This window comes from Indicator indicator, chromosome 23, assembly GCF_027791375.1.
Source record: "Indicator indicator isolate 239-I01 chromosome 23, UM_Iind_1.1, whole genome shotgun sequence".
Taxonomy (NCBI): Eukaryota; Metazoa; Chordata; class Aves; order Piciformes; family Indicatoridae; genus Indicator; species Indicator indicator.
This window is the reverse complement of record NC_072032.1, coordinates 12,368,637-12,385,771: the sequence shown is the minus strand read 5'-3', so window position 1 is coordinate 12,385,771 and position 17,135 is coordinate 12,368,637. Positions and strand designations below refer to the sequence as shown.

General features: G+C 44.6%; 1 protein-coding gene across 1 annotated transcript in view; it reads left to right on the top strand.

The window, feature by feature from the left end:
- The window catches only part of DNAAF9 (dynein axonemal assembly factor 9), a 65,542-nt gene extending 50,832 nt beyond the window's left edge, over positions 1 to 14,710 (top strand). The window contains exons 27-37 of the mRNA XM_054391433.1: positions 372 to 530; positions 1,345 to 1,470; positions 3,009 to 3,046; positions 6,783 to 6,918; positions 7,258 to 7,344; positions 8,443 to 8,549; positions 9,242 to 9,316; positions 9,771 to 9,973; positions 12,230 to 12,295; positions 13,131 to 13,224; positions 14,598 to 14,710. Coding sequence (XP_054247408.1) covers positions 372 to 530; positions 1,345 to 1,470; positions 3,009 to 3,046; positions 6,783 to 6,918; positions 7,258 to 7,344; positions 8,443 to 8,549; positions 9,242 to 9,316; positions 9,771 to 9,973; positions 12,230 to 12,295; positions 13,131 to 13,224; positions 14,598 to 14,710 — 1,204 coding nt within the window. The remainder of the gene's footprint in view (positions 1 to 371; positions 531 to 1,344; positions 1,471 to 3,008; positions 3,047 to 6,782; positions 6,919 to 7,257; positions 7,345 to 8,442; positions 8,550 to 9,241; positions 9,317 to 9,770; positions 9,974 to 12,229; positions 12,296 to 13,130; positions 13,225 to 14,597) is intronic.
- The last annotated feature ends 2,425 nt before the right edge of the window (positions 14,711 to 17,135 follow it).

Below are 17,135 nucleotides of genomic sequence, written 5' to 3'. Positions count from 1 at the left end.
TTGCTACTTTGAATTTTTGCAGTGAAATATTTTCATGCCCAGAGTCTTTCGAAGAGGATTCATTCAATTTTTGTTTCCTGCATGACTACCAAAGATCAGAGTCACGTACACAATGTGGCACTTTGAAGGAGCTGTTGAACACTGTTTTATCAACAAAACCCCCACACAACCTCTTGGCAGCAATGCACAGAACATGCTTGTGCTGGAAATAATGGGAAGCCAAGTCAGCTCCTCTTTGCCATGTGGTGTGAGTGCCCTGGAATCTTAGGGCTTGTCAGATGCAGCTCTGGGCTCTGGGTTAAGAAGGTGGAAGAAAACAGAATTACAATGTCACAGAACATTAACTTCTTCCCTTGTTCCCTGTCCTGTAGGTGGATAGTTTACAGGCAAACCATGGACAGTCCTGAATGTTTCAGTGCAACTCACTTCCAGCGCTACCTCTCCAGTGTCCTGGAGGCTCAGCAAAGCCACAGCCTCCGTCCGTCCGCATATGCTAAGAAGAAAAAGCGTCTCTTGGTGGTCTTGCAAGGGTAAATGTTTGAAACCAGTTCAACTGTGGCAGGGAGTAAGGGATTTTCTGTTCCCTTCCTATTTACAGGACACTTTTAAACTTTCTCCTCTAACTTCTGTGCTGAAGTGAATTGTTTTAGCTGTGCACTACACTCAGCTTCTCTGCAACACATTCGTTTTATGGCTTGTTGCTCCACTGACACTCTGATGTCCAATCAAGTGGAAGGACAAACTGGTTCATCTTCCCTGCTTAGGAGATGGATTTTAAAGTTCTGGCTTCTCAGAGGCAGCTTTCTCACCTTTTCCAGCTGCATCTTAGATTGTTGCTAAGTTACATTTCATTTACTGGTGTGGCTGCATGTGGTTTGGCTTTGGTTTTGTGTTTGTAGGAACCTCAGGCTCACACAAACTGCTGTCATGCAGAAGCTGTTGGATGATGAATGTGGATGTGTTAATTGTAGCAGCTCACTGAAATTGGAATGCTGAGAATTGAGAAGTTGCTTTTTAATGGCTTTTCTTTTCACTTGAATTGTACTTAGAGCTTAATATACTTCTAGTAGGCACAACAAGCTTGGATTTCATTAGGGTTTTTGTGCTTCCTGAAGGCTGGAATTTGGGGTTTGTACTGTTTTTCTCTCTAGTTGTCCATTTATTTCTGATGTTAGTTGCAGTCAGCTGAATTTGTCTGGATTTGCCAAGTTTTGAACTGTTTCATGCTTATTTCAGTAGGCTTCTGGCAGTCTCCCCCACCTTGCAAGTGACTGATTTCTTACTCTGTGCTGGAATGTGTCATTCTGTTTCTCCTAAATCATATTTCTTTTTGTTTTCTTACAGATACACTGATGTGATTGATGTTGTACAGGCTCTGCAGACTCATCCTGACCCAGATGTGAGGTCTTCTTTCATCATTGGAGCAGTTAATACTTGTGTAGAGCCACTGAGCTGCTATATGGAACACAGGTATACTTTATGTTCAGTAGTTTGAACAGAGATATGTAAGTTTGAGATCTCTTTTTTAGTAATTAGAGAGATGTGATATCATAGCCTGTGCTGTGGGGACATGCTGAGAGAGCTGGGGCTGTTCAGCTTGGAGAATAGAAGGCTACAAGGAGACCTTAGAGCAGCCTTCCAGTACCTGAAGGGGGCTACAGGAGAGCTGAGGAGGGACTTTTGACAAGGGCTTGTAGTGACAGGACGAGAGGGAATGGATTGAAGCTGGAAGAGGGAAGTCTAAGAGTACAGATTAGGAAAAAGTTATTGCCAGTGAGGATGGGGAGACACTGGAACAGGTTGCCCACAGAGGCTGTGGATGCCTCTCCCTGGAGGTGTTCAGGGCCAGGCTGGACGATGCCTTGAGCAACCTGGATTAGTGGGAGGTGTCTCTGCCCATGGCAGGGAGTTGGGACTGGATGATCTTTAAGGTCCCTTCCAACCCAAACCATTCTATGAATCTATGATGGTTGATGCCATTCAGCTGTCTTAAATCTCATCAGAGTGTTAAGTAATCCATCTTGGGTGAACTTGGGAGTGATGTATGTCTAAAGCCATGATGCTTGGTTTCTACTAGGTCTGAAATGATTCATAATATTAATCAGTGCTTAGCTTGGGGAACAATAACCAAAGGTTGTCCTGAGTGTACTGCTGCAGTACAGACACTGTGGTGAAGGCCTTGGTAAAATCTGGACAGTCAGCTGCTCTTGCAATCATTTTCCTACAATCTTTTTGTGAGTGGAACTGAAAACGGAGACATCTCCCTTTGGGTTCTTGATTGCGTCACTGCTTTGGGATATTAAAGGAAGACTTTCCAGATTTATAATATGGAATTTATGGGAAGCAGTCCCAAATGCAGTTGAAGAGAGCGACAAAGCACGGAAGCAAAAGCTTTGCAAGTACTAAAATCTGCCATCCTGGGTTACTGCAGAGGCAGGGTGGGGAGGAAACGGCAGCAAAGCCAAGTTGCTGACATTTGAAAATAGTGCTGTGTGGTTGTTGTTCACACTGCAGGTCTGTGCCCCACACACCAGCCAACGTGGAGCTGCCTTTATAGACATGGCTGTAAAACCAGAATGCTTGAAGCCTTGAAGCTGACTTGATGAAAATCAGTTAAAACAGTTTCAGTTTTCAGTCCAGAAAGCATTGTGGTCAGACAATCTTTTCATGAAGGGTCCCCACCATGTTTGGAAGGCACAATTCTGTGGGGCAGGCCTCAAATCGCTGTTGTTTAACTAGAAATTAAAGTAATATTGAAGCCTTTCTGACTTCCTAGAATACAGACTAGATTGTGTGGTGGGAATTAGCTCTTGAATTCTTGAAAGAATTCAAACCATCTACAAAATGAATTTTGAGGGAAGCACTCTTGTAAGACACAACCTGTAGGCATGTTCCAGTTATGTTGATTGAAGAAAGGGTGCTGAGACTTTATCTGTGAGTGTCCAAATGAATGTAAATGCTTTACTTAATGATCTCCATTCCTGATGTACAAACTTCTGCTTTTTCAGGCTGCTTTTTCCCAAGTTCTTGGACCAGTGTTCACAAGGTAGGTGTCACTTCTGCCTCTGAGCTGAGCCATATGGCCAGACAAGTGCACTGTGAGTGTAGGTGGTCAGAGGATCATGGTAAACCCTTTGAGCTAAGAACCAGCTGTGCACAGCAGACAGTCTCTGCCCACATTGTTTAAACACCATGAGTGCCTGGAGAAGATGTGAGAATATGGAGCGTGATGCACTCTGGTTGTCCTCAACTGGAGGATGGTTTCCTAAGACCATGAGTTAAATAGCTTGCCTTCAGCTGTTGTAACTTGTGCTGTGCTGTTAATCTAGGAGCAAAACAGGCAAAACGTCTCTTTTGGGCAAGCACAGGGAAATGGAGCTCTCCTTAATTCTGCTTTAGAAAGGAAAAACGAGCTGCTCATATTGTTCCTCACATCCTTCTCTTAATGCAGTGTGGAAGATCATTGCAGGGTTCATTTGACATTGCAGCAGACAAAAAAGTTCCCTTGCAGAACTGTTTCTTACCTGTATATTGAGTTTGATACCCTGACTCTGAACTGCATTGTTCTTTTTGCCAGGCTTGGAGCTTAGAGCAGCTGTTGGTGTAAGTGGGGTGCCATCCTTCCTGGCCTGCCATCAAATTGGCTCTTTAACTTCCAAGAGCAGGAGCAAATCTGGCTGTAGCACCTCTGCAGTTGTTTGTAACAGTGGCATAGCTGATGGCCAATATTAAGAGCAGTAGATGTGGAGTGTGTTTATGTGAGGACAGATCTCTGCAGTCAGCTAACATGAGGTTGTGAACAAGGGGGAAGTATCTGTGTTCTTATATAAGGATCAGTTTGTTCTTTTTGGAAGAAAAATGGTGGTGCTCTAAACTGGGAAAAGAGAAGCTTGCAGTGTGGGTAGCAGAAAAGACAAGTGTGGGTATAGGCAGGGAGGAGTAAATTAGACTTTGGAAGGTTACCTTCACTGCAAAAGTATCCTACAAATTTGGGGAGTGAGTAGGGTTAGCCTCTTCCTGCTGCTTGCCACTTCTGTTGTGTGGCTTTCTCTGTAGTGATTGGCATCTCCTGTCTTGTATATAAGGAGACAGTTTTGTGGGGGTGCAGGAGTCCTGGAGCAGGCTGCCCAGACAGGTTGTGGAATCTCCTTCTCTGGAGAGATTCCAAACCCACCTGGACATTTGTGATCCTGGACAAGCTGCTGTGGGTGGTGCTGCTTTAGCAGGGGGCTGGACTGGATGATCCCCAGAGGTTCCTTCCAACCCTTACAATGCTGGGATTCTGTGTTCTGAAGTTGCTCTGCTGATGAAGACATCACCATTGTTAAATGTGCCCATTGTACATGTGGGAGAGAAGAGGATCCATTATTTCTGTGGAGCATGTGGATTTTTAATCGATCCCTCCTGTTCCTCTCCTGCTTCTATTGAACATGCTATTCCCCAGGCTGCAAAGATTGTCATTTTTTTTCTTTAGATGAGTGCATAAATGAGGAATTAAACAAAACTGGGTGGTCTTCAAAATGCAGTACAAACAGGGATGGAAGTGACAATTCAAACAGAAAAGCTCAGAATTCTTCGTTACTAAAGCTTTGCAGGCACCTTTCACTTCTCAGGAAGCTATTTTTCTTCTGGGATCACGCTACCTTTTGGTCAGTTTAGTGTCACAGACTTTTCACAGACCCACACAGAACTATTTGGGTTGGAAAAGACCTGTAAGATCAAGTCCAACCTTCAGCCTGACATCACCATGGCCACTACACCATGTCGCAAAGGGCCATGTCCACACATTTCTTGAACAGCTCCAGGGACAGTGACTCCACCACCCCCCTGGGCAACCTGTTCCAATACCTGCTAATCCAAGGCCAAGATTTCTGCACAGGTGTGGGCAGAGCTGAAGCTTGCAGGTTCCCCGGGCTCTGAGCAGGTTCCTGTTACTGCCAAGGCTGCGTGGGAGTTTACAAGCAAGACTGACAGCCAGTGCCCGAAAGCTGTTCCCCTGAGACAAGCACAAATGAAGTGGAGATTGATGGAGGAACAGGCTGGGTGATGAGCATGAGGCAGGGTGCAGGGGGTTCTTATTTGCTGGCTATTTTTATTCCTTGAATCTTTCCCTTGGCTTTAAGCTTTGCCAGCTTAGTCCTTGACGATTACCTGTTCTCTGCCCGGCACAGTGCTTCGAACTGTGATGTAGCATTTCTGTTCTACAGCTTTTTTATTGTTCTCTGCCAGCCTCCCAGGAAGTACAACCATGTTTGTAATTAAACTTGACTTTTAAATTAAGATCAAGTTGGGGATATTAAGAAAAATCCCCACTGTACATAATACACTTCACAAGGTGCTGCTTGTTGATTAGCTTATTCATACTTCTCATCTGAACTGCACGCTCTGCATAACAATTTCAAGCTCACATGTGATCTGATCTTCTCAGCATGCTTGCTGTTCTTCCCCCCTCCCCTGCCCTGTCTCTCTCAAGAGCAGTGGTGTGCTGAAGAAAACTTAGATGTTCTGCAACTGCAGTGGAAGCTTCTTTGAAGATTAAAAAATAGAGAAACGTTAATGACAGAAACTTACTTGAGCTGTTATTAAAGTCCTAGCTGGCCCCTGATGCAAGAACAGTAACTGGGAGTGTGTGGTGTAATGGCAGTAGCCCAGAAATATTTGGCATAGAAATTTCTCTCTAAAGAAGGCTCTACAAGGCTTGGTGGACTCCAGTGACTGATGAGGAGTAACTGCAGGCAGCAGATCGTGATGTGAGCTTTGTTACCTGTTCTGCTTTAAACAGTGTTGAGCTGAGGGCAGGAGAAATGCATCCTGCTTGAGTTGTTGATGGATATTCAAGAGTTATTCTGTCTTACATTCAGCTTGTAGGTACAGGATAGTGTCTGAACTTGAGCAAAGAAATAGCATTCTTCCTGTCCCAGACAATGCTGGCCTCCTAGGGAGTCCCAAAGGCCTGGCACAGCAATCTCCTTGAGGAACTGGGCTGAAATTCTTTCTGATGTAACACCTTCTTGATGGAAGTGGCCAACAGAGACCTTGTAACAGTGGAATGAGTCAGATAAATGTGAAATGTCATCTCACATTTGCTGGTTAATGAGATCCCTTCCAGTGCCCACAGCTTGATGGCTGCAATCGCTGGTGTGCTCTTCTTGCTGGCCCTCAGAGGCATCTGCAGTAGCAGCAGTTGGTTCTCATCTGACAGAAAACTTGACTTACACCTGGCAAGACACACCAGACACCCTCAGGTTGTGCTGCCCTGTAGTGAGAGCTGGGCAGAGTGGAGAGATGAGTGGAGGGGGAACTAATGAGGTTCAATAACTGCTAGAGTAGGGTCCTGCACCTGGGGTGAAACAACCCCCTGCACCAGTATGGGTGAGGGGTGACCTGCTGAAAAGCAGCTCTGCAGAGAAGGACCTGGGAGTGCTGGAGTTCACCATGAGCCAGCAAGAGCTAAAGGATGGAGGTCAAACAGGATGGGGCCAGATTCTTGTCAGTGGTGCCCAATGACAGGACAAGGGGCAGTGGGCACAAACTGGAACCCAGGAGATTCCATTTGAACATGAGGAAAAACTTCTCTATTGTGAGGGTGCTGGAGCCCTGGAGCAGGCTGCCCAGAGAGGTTGTGGAGTCTCCTTCTCTGGAGACTTTCAAATCCCACCTGGATGTGTTTCTGTTCAGCCTGCTCTAGGTGATCCTGCTTTGGCAGGGGGTGTTTGACTGGATGATCTCTGGAGGTCCCTTCCAAGTCCTAACATTCTGTGATTCTGTGATTCCTGCCCCAGGTCTGGTGAGCAACGTGGTGTTCACAAGCCATGCCACGGAGCAGAGACATCCACTGCTGATGCAACTGCAGAGCCTCATCCGAGCAGCAAACCCTTCTGTCTCCTTCATCTTGGCAGAGAATGGAGTTGTGACCAGGTAGCACCCATCACTGCCCAGCCTTTGCAGGACACCTGCACTTAAACTTTTATCTTCTTGTGTTGCTCTGGTAACTTACACAACAGAGATGCAGGCTTTTATTGGCTTCTCCTGCAGAAGGCATCTTCCCTTTGCATTTCTGGTCATGTAAATACAGGGATTAGGAAATGAGTGCTTTTGTTAGCAGAGTGTGATTTATGGAGCTGTTACTGTCACAGGAAGGGAAAAATACTCTACTTTTACTATGCCACATTCTGTTGTATGTAAGTGGCAGACAGACAGTGGGCCCTTTGATTGCACTTGTAAAACTGAAGATCTTCCTCTTGATCTCTTTTACAGGAATGAGGATATCGAATTAATTCTTTCAGAAAGCAGCTTTTCAAGCCCTCAGATGATGAGAGCTCGCTATTTACTGTACCCTGGCTGGCAAGTATCTAGGCTATTTCATCTAATTACTGTGAAGATTAAAAAGTCCTGCTAACTTAATTTATATTTTCTTCACTACTACTCCTTGGGAGCAGGCAGAAGCTTTGTAAATCATTTCTAGGAGGCAACCCATGAGTGTTGTTAGCAGAGACAGGATTGGTGTCCTCTCACAGGGAGAAGGATCCTTTCTGGACACCATGTAAATCATGGCAGGATTACTGCTGCTTTTCAGAAGAATAGAAGAGAACCCTCTGGGAATAAGCTGGGAAGGATTGGACTGAGTGAGGTCAATAATGACTGGAGTAATATTCTGACAGCTCTTCAGCCTTACTGGAATGAACTTGCTATGTCAGCCTAGCTATTAGCAGAACAATTACTCATGGAATCTTCCAGCCTTATTGACAGTCTTGGTAGAGGCAGAGAGCACAGCAGTGCATGACACCATGTTTTGCACTTCAGACTGAGTGATCATAGAATGGTTTGGGTTGGAAGGGGCCTCCAAAGGTCATCTAGTCCAATCCCCCTGCATGACACACATCTTCTTGTTGTTATCTGTGCTGCACCTATTTAGCAGAAGATGCAAACCTGTTAGCTGTTAGAACTCCTGGCTGCCTGTTCTCCTCTCAGGTTTGTAGTGCTGGAAGCACCATTTATTTACCATGCCCTGCCAGTCCTGTATGGGTGTATCACTTTTTATTCTTAATTCTTCCTCTATATTGAGTGCAAGTAAGGCTCCTAAAGTCAACTGGCACAGAGCTTGGCATGTCAGAGCTGCTCCTGGATTGCAGGACACAAGGGAGAGAGAGGAAGCAGGAAACAAAAGTATTTAAAACCTTTGGGCAACTGCTAATCTGATGAGAGCATGTGAGAAAAAGAAATGGCAGCAAGAGGAGCATCAAAAGGAGTCCTGAGTGCTGTGGAGAACCTAACACTGTTAGCATCACAAGTTCATGGATGTCTTAGTATTGTTCTTCCTGTGAGCAAGACCTCATTGTGGTGACACAACAGATGTTCTAAGAAGTTTGCTAGATGCACGGCACGAGCAGTTGTGGTTTCTGTGTGTTGAAGGTGTCTGTCTGTGGCTTTTTTTGTCTTAAGGTATGAAGGCAAATACGGAGCTGGCTCTGTCTTCCCTCCCATGGTTCAGATCTGTGTCTGGTTTAACCGTCCGCTAGAAAAAGCACGATTTGTGACCAAGTGTAAAGGTACAAACGGCCTTTGACTGACTTGATGGAAATCCAAGCTTGAAGTACTGAGGAGCAGAGGGGAAGGCAGGCACTGGCATAGCACAGTTATTTAATTACTGCTGGAGTAAACTTCTAATTGCAAATCCAGCTTTCCTTCTGTAAAGTACATTCAATTATCTTCTTCAGTGTCTGACCCATGATTTTGTTCAGATGGAAATCTAATTTGTTTTTTTTTTTTTGGTTTCTAGAAACTGAAACTCTTAGCTTCATATGTTTGCTTTTTATGTTTAATTTTATTCAGCAGTGTTGAAATGCAGTTTATAAGTGACCATGAGCTTCTATTTTTTTAATGCCAAGTAAGCCTTTGTCGTTACTAGAAAATAAGCTCAGCTCTGCGTCAAGCTGCTAGAGTAGATCTATAATCATGCCTTTCCTTCTTTCCCTAGCAAAACAGTGTTAAGGAGCACCATTAGACTTTCCACACACACTGTAAGCCTTCCTTATGCCAAACACATGTTATTTCCCACCTACCCCATAGCAGAGAAATGAGAACATCTAGAAATGTTCTGTAGTGGGGCTCCCGGGGACACTGCAGCAGTTTCCCCTAAGCACTAGGATGTGGATTAGAGACCTGTAGTGTAGGTTTGACCAGCTACACTAAGGAGAAGAAAACTAAGTGAGAGAATCTGTTTGTCTTCTGTTTCACACAGCAATTAAGTCACTGCTCAAGCCGAGTCCTTTTTCTGGAAACATCTATCACATCATGGGCAAAGTGAAGTTTTCAGGTAAGGGCACGTTGCTACTTCTGAATCAGAGTCCTTTTGGTTGGGAGAGACCTTTGAGATCATCCAGTCCAACTGCTAGCCCAGCACTGCCAAATCCCCCACTTAACCATGTCCCTCAGCATTGCATCTCCAGGACTTTTCAGTCTCTCTAGAGATGGTGACTCCACCACTGCCCTGGGCAGCCTGTGCCAGGGCTTGACAGCCCTTGTGGGAAGAAATTTTTCCTAATGTCCTAATGACCTCCCCAGGACTCTTGTCCTATCACTTGGGTTTTGGGAGAAGAGACCAACCTACCTTGCTCCAACCTCCTTCAGTAGTTATGTGTTTGTCTTGTGATTGCCCTGCATATGTGAAAACTTCTTAACTTCCTTTATTCTGTCTCCACCCATGTGTGGATGCTAAATTAGTTCAGCAATTATCGAGACATTTCATTCTTCTGTCTCCTCCTTGTTAGATTCTGATAAAGTGATTGAAGTCTGTCACAACACATCATCTAATTCCCTAAGCCTTGTGCCTGTTCAGGAGGGGCCAACTCCCCCTGATTCAAGAAGTGATAACAGAGATTGCAGCAACCAGCAGGAGTGTTTCCTTGTGTTCATTGGCTGCTCTCTTAAAGAAGAGGATATCAAAGACTGGCTCAGAGAAACTGCAAAACAGGTTTGTGGGCATGTTTACTTCTGCTTGGTGGGATCCACTTGGCTTTTCTTAATAGCAAAAGGAGGAACTGGAGTGTCTCAAACCTTTCTTTCAGTGTTTGATCTCCTCTCTCTTCTGCCCAGGTATTAGCATTTCAGGGTGTCAGTGTGTTTCAGACAGGGGCTAGGAGTGTGCAAACGTGTATGGTAATTTGTGTATTGTTTTAATACCTGCTGCAGCTTATTCATGGGCTGACTTGCTCTTGAGTGCTTGAGTGAGTGGACCATGTCCAGAACAAACACAACATTATTTAGCTGGGACGTGGTCGCCAAAAGCTCAAGTGTGGTGTGAAATAAATCTTCTTGAAGTACCTGAACGTCAGAAAGCTGCAAACGTGTTTTGCTTGGCTAAATTAAACCTCCTTGGAAACAATCCACTGGAGTGGGGCAGATAGCTTTGTCACTTTGTCTTGCTTCATTTGTCAAGTGTGTGGCTATGAAAGACTTGCTGTGTTTCTGCATGGCTAGTGTACCTGTGCCATAACAGCTGGAGAAGGGGGCAGGCATTGTGCATGCTGGGAGAAGCCTCGAGCCACATTGTGCAGTTGCAGTGTCTTGCTAACTTAACACAGGGACTGGCATGAGCAGGCCAGGACTGCTGCAAATCATGTGATTTGCAGGTATTGCTTTTGCCAGCCTGCACATCAAGCTCCTAAGAAGTGAGTCTTGAGGCTTGATTCAGAAATATGCCTGGATGGAAACTGTTCGAGGTTGTATATTTTAGCACTCTAATTGGAACCTGAGCCTATAGTTCCAGCTGTGCCCTTTTGTGATGCCCATTTTAGAATCACAGAATTGTTCTGGTTGGAAAGCCCAAGTCCAACCATGAACCCAGCACTGCCAGGTCACAACTAAGCCATGTCCCTCAGCTCCACATCTACACAGCTTTGAAACCCCTCCAGGGATGGGGACTCCTCCACTGCCCTGGGCAGCCTGGTCCAGGGCTTGATAATCCTTTCACGGTAGAAATTCTTCCTCATGTCCAACCTAAACAACCCCTGGTACAACTTGAAGCCATTTCCTCTTGTTCTATCACTTGTTTGTTCCTTGTGAGAAGAAGCTGACCTCCACCTCCAAACTTCTCCAAACTTCTCTCAGGGAGTAGTGGAGAGCAAGAAGATGTTACTTGATCCTCTTTTTCTCAAAGGTGGACAACTCCAGTTCCCTCAGCCAGTCCTCATAAGACTCTTGTCACCACGTTTTGGAACACTTGTTAGTTAGAAATCCTCGTGGTTACTTCTTTATAACTTTGGATTTGCATAGTATCTCTAAGAAGTTGTGTAGGAAGGGAAAAAGGTTCTCTGCAGACTGTTGTTGGAGCTGTTCCTAAGGATCCTCAGATTCTCACCTCTGTTCTAGCAGGTTGTGTTCCTGCAGGGAAGTGTTCATTTTCTGTGATGGTATCTCATGCTCTGTAGATGTCACATAGGTGATGCATGGAGACAAAAGGTTTGCCATGTAAGAAAGCACTCAGTGAAACACTGTTTGAGTTTCATGAACACTTAGAACTGAAATGCCACCAAGTTTGAAGTGTTCCCTCTTTGAGCAGTTCAGGACTGAAGTGTTTGCACAGACTCAGTAGCAGTGGCTAATTCAGGGTGTCAGGTATTTCTGAGAGGTCCTGCCTGCTGCAGGAGAGAAATTAATTACCAAATTTTTTTCTAGACTAAAAACTGTTCCTGTGCCAGGGTTGTTTTATTTTTGTTTTGGTTTGGGGATTTTTTGTTTGGTTGGTTTGTGGTTTTTGGTTTTTTTTTTTTTTTTTCAAAACAGCTGGATTTAAATGGTGTGTTTTGAAATACTCTTAGAATTTGTCATTTCTGCTGGTTCTTATATGTAAGATCACTTCATTTTTATTTCTGTTTCCAGAACATAGTTTGAGTGCCTTAGTGTAATTGAATGATTCTGTCTAGAAATGAATGGGGTTTTAATCCATGCTTGTAAAAGGAGCACTTCTATGCTGGGCATAAACATACTAATGTGATCTTAGATTTCATTGCTGTTACCCATATTTTCAGGAAACAATGGCTCTGCTTTGTGGTTTCAGTTCATTTTTGGGGGATGGTGGTGTTTGGGTTTGTTTGTGCCTTTGTTGTTTGTTAGCACGGGGGGTTTGTTTGTGCTTTTTGTTGTTTGTTTGGGTTTTTTCAAATAACTAAACCATAGTATCACTTTATCACTCAGTAGATCTATAACTGGGGTCTAATTCTTCATGCAGAAACCTCAGAGGAAAGCCCTGAAGACCAGAGGAATGCTAACCCTTCAGGAAATAAAAAACATTCATGTAAGTAGGAGCAATTAATAACAAGCCCTTCTTTTTCCAGCTTTTCTTAACTATCCATTTGCCTGCCATACCAAGTGTGCTGAGCACTAGATGATTATGGCACTTAACCATCTCTTGATATACTTGAATCACAGCTGAGGCTTTCCGGAAGGATTTTTGAGATCTAAACCTTGGTGTTATCTCAGAATTAGCTCTGAGGAGCTGTTGGACAAGCATAACACCTTTGGTTACTGTAAGTGCTCCTTCCTCATCGTTTCTCCCTGTGCTGTGCAGGCTGTTAGTTGCAAATTAAAAGCCCAAATGCCTGATCCTGCCCATACCAAGTACCTTTGGGCTGTAAGGGCCGTCTCTGGCATTGGGTTGCTGAGAGTCTGGCATGGCTATGATCAGTTGTGCTGTACCTAGCTCCCCTAGTCCATATGGATGTCATTTCTTACACTGTTTTTTTTCAGAGAGTTCCTGTGTAGCCAGGAGCCTTACCTTCGTCTCTGGGTGTTCATTTCCAGAAGAAAATTTTCTTTTATCTATTTTCACAAAATGTTTTCACTAATTTTTTATGCTAAGGATGGTGAGACACTGGCCCAGGTTACCTAGAGAAGTGGTAGATACCCAATCCCTGGAACCATGCCAGGGCAGGTTGTTGCTGTGAGCATCCTGCTCCAGTTGCAGATGTCCCTGCTGCCTGCAGGGGGGTTGGACTGGATGACCTTTAAAGGTCCCTTCCAACCCAAGCCATTCTATGATTCTATTTCAGTTTGTTAGGGCTGTCTCTTAAGCAATTTTGAGTTGTAGATGGTGAGTGTGTGGTTTGTGGTTGTGTTTCTTTTGCATGCAGGTGAAACGCCACTTGGATCCCCTTCCAGCTGGTTATTTCTACAATGGGACTCAGTTTGTCAATTTTTTTGGTGACAAAATGGATTACCATCCATGTATCCTTTCAGATGTGGAGGGGTTCACTGAAGGTAGGCCACAGGCCATGCAACTCACTTCAGCAGGTGATACAGTGAAGGGCCAAGTGTGGTTTGCAGGTGGCAGTATGAAGTGAAAAGTTTAGTTCCTTAAACCTGGGCATGGCTGCTTGCCATTTAAAGCTGGCTGTTAAAACACTTTTTCAGAGATAGGATCTACAAAGAATAGAACCAGCAAAACAACCCCAAAACTCTACATGAGCTCACATGGAGAATAATTTATGGCCCACAGCTTGTCCAAGAAATCTGTTTCAAACCAAATAGTGCTGTAATATTGCTTGGTGCCTGGTCAGGGCTGATAAAACTTGCAAATGAATATAATTTTGTGTGAGTGCACACACTCAAGTGAAAACAATCAGGGTTGGTTTAGCTTTTACCACAATGTCCTTCTTTTTTTCTGCCACATATTTTGCAGCAAAGCTGATGTTTAAATGGTTACTCCCATGGTGTGAGAAAAGCCTTACTGGATCTCCAGCTTTAGAGAACATGAACTGCAGCTGAAGTAGGGGCCTCTGGGTTTGTTTCCAGAAATTGGCTGTCTCCAGAAGCAGTGGACACTCACCGAAGTGCTCTGTCCATGCAGGTACCCTTAGATGATGTCCCAGTCTAAGGGGAGGGTTCAGGACTGCAAGGCTAAAGGCTCAAGGCTGCTTGAGGAAAGCAGCTCACAGTGGCTCTCCAGTGGGGCTCCATTTATACCCTAGCCCAGTGTGCACTATGGGCATTTAATTAACTGTGGCAAGTCCACAACAAAACTAGGGTAAGGGCCTGGACCCTGAGGTGCCCTCTGATGGCCACAGGGTGCTGAGCTGATCTTTAGCAGGTCTCTGGCAGGCCCTGGTGTCTGTCAGGGGTTTGTGTCTCTGCCAGGTGTTTGTCAGGCTTCTCTGTCAGTGGTTGCACCTTCTACAGCTGTGCTGGCTGAAAAGAGCTGAGAGCAAACTTGGCCTCCAGTAATCAATGGACATTTACTCCCCCAGCAGCCTGATGCTTGCCAGTAAAAGATTCAAGCACTGCTTAACCACTTCTAGATGACTTCACCTTGGGGCAGACTAATTTTAGACTTGACCAAAACAGCTGCAAACATCTGCAAACCTGCTGTAGTTTTGCTGTTCTTATATTCTGCCTCTGGGCTGGGAAATGTTCACTGTGCAACTCCTTTGTTCCCCAGTACTACAGAGCAGTTGTGGTTAGGTCTGACTGCAGATGTCCTGGAAGGTCATAGATGGAATTTCTGCTTCTCATACATGTCCTGCTTCATCCTTCACACCTAGTTGTTGTTTTCTAATGACTGCTATTTGCACAAATATTTTTCCTTAGTTTGCTGAAATCAGTAATGGACCAATTCATGAATGATTACTTGGAGGAAGCCAACAGGGAGATAGAGAAGTACAACAGAGAGCTGGAAGAACAGGAGTATCATGATCTCTTTGAGCAGAAGACATAAGCATGTGTATTCTCTGTATTTCTGAACCACCTGTTGTCAGTAACCAAAAATGCTGTTGTCCTTGCTGGTTAACTAGAGAACTAAGTGAACTGTCAGTTTTCAGCACTCCTTCTCAAACTAAGAGATCATTCCTGTAAGGTTGGCATTTTAACATGGTAACTGTTTAGCTGTTTGTTCTGTCAGGTTTGCTTCCACTTCACCTTAATTCCAGACTGTAAAAAGCATCACCTGGAATCTCTGGCTAGTAGTGGAAACTTATTTAAAAGAAGAAGAAGAAGAAAAGAAGCAAAATTGTACTTCTTAGCAGGTCAGAATGTAATATGGAATTGGTCTGTCCGCAGATGATCAAACACTTTCATCTCTGGGTGTCCCTTGAAACTTATTGCACAGAAGCCTTGATGAGCAGTGGGGTCCTTACTTCAGAGTGTGGGATTAGGGGGTGTTCCCAAAGCGAGAAATGGGGGAACACTTCAACAGCTCAGCATCTGAGTGCCCAAATCCCACAGCTGTGAGAGTGTTCCCAAAGCGAGAGATGGGGGAACCGTTATGTAATTCAGAAGAGTGCAGAGCCCCACTGCTGGTAGGGTATTCCCAAAGGGAGGAATGGGGGGGGGGAATAGAAGAATTCAGAAGAGTACCTGATCCTACAGCTGTGAGGGTGTTCCCAAAGCGAGAGATGGGGGAACAATAAAAGAACTCACAAGAGTACCTGATCCCACTGCTGTGAGAGTGTTCCCAAAGCAAGGAATTGGGGAGCAGTTAGCTCAGAAGAGTACCTGATCCCACTGCTGTGAGAGTGTTCCCAAAGCAAGGAATTGGGGAGCAGTTAGCTCAGAAGAGTACCTGATCCCACTGCTGTGAGAGTGTTCCCAAAGCAAGGAATGGGGGAACCATAAAAGAACTCTGAGTACTTTATCCAACTGCTTTTAGAATATTCCCAAAGTGAGAACATGGGGGAACAACTCAAAACCAAGAAAGGCTACCTAATCCCACAGCTGTTGTGGTGTTCCCAAAATAAAAAATGGGAACAGTGAACTCAGAAGAGTACCTGATCCCACTGCTGTGAGAGCGTTCCCAAAGCGAGAAATGGGGGAACGCTTCAGGGGCTCGGAGGAGTACCTAATCCCACAGCACCCACAGTTAGGGTGCTCCCAAAGCGAGGAATTGGGGAGCAGTGAAATAACTCAGAAGAGTACCTAACCCCACAGCTGTTAGGATGTTCCCAAAGCAAGAAGCAGGGGAGCAATTAATGACTCAGAATATGGAATCCCACTGCTGGCAGGGTGTTCCCAAAGCGAGAGATGGGGGAACACCTGGGCATCTGCACTGTGCCAGGGGACAGCACTTCTCACAGCCTTTGCACAGTTTGAGTCTGCAGTTCCAATTCTGACTTTCCTAAAGAAAAGGTGTTTAGAACATTTCAGGGTGAGGTGAGGTAAGTGGAGATACCTCACTGTCATCCCAGTGTTGTTACTGGTGTCCTAGAAAATCTATGGCACGAGTGGCAGCAATCTGCAATTTAATGTTGCTTAGAAGATCCTCTCTGGAGGATTCTTACTTCTGTAATAAGAGCTAAGTAAAGCAAGAGAAGAGGGAGATTCTTTAGCTAAAGAATTCATTTTTGTGAAAATTGCTTCTTTCCAAAGGTAAAAAAAAAAAAAAATAAATAAACAAACATATCAAAAGATAGTCTGAAGACAGGAGAGAACTTGTTTGGCAGGCTGCCAGAAGAACTTACTCACCATAACACTTCACCAAGCTGCTACACCAGGTTTGAAGTACTTGCAGCTTTCATAGTTACTAAAACCTGTGTAGCTACTAAATGACACTGTAATATGACTTCTGGCAACTTGTCTTTTAACTTAATTTAGTGCAATTTTAAGTGAGACTTCATAGCCCACTGACTGAAGGATTAGAAATCAGCCTAGCAGTTATTTAAAGGTAATTATTGAAGCTTATTTGAAGGAGCGTATGATTGTGGCATGCTGTGGGGGCAGGATTTTAGTCAAGTGAAAACAGTCCAGGAGGAATTTTTTACTTCCACACTCCTTTGCCTTAGGAACAGCTCAGTCTTCAGTACAGCTGCACCTTTTCTTTTTGGTCAGTTGTGTGCAATGCAGTAAGAAATGGAATGAGTAATTTCTTAACAGCACACTAAAAATCCTTACGCCGAGTCCACACAGCCTCTTTTCTGTGGCAGCAGAAGGAGCTTTACCTCCTGCCCTCACACCTAAGGCTGGATACCATTTTGTCTGTTGCTTCTGAAATAACTTTTTTTTTTTTTTTTTTTTTTAACCTTTGGAATGTGAAATGGCTGAAATTTCAAGAAGCCTGCCAAAAACTGAAACACCTTTTAGCTAAATTCTCAGTACACATCGCTACTAGCTGGCTGGGTGCCTGCGCTGGGGCGGTGCCACGGCTAGGG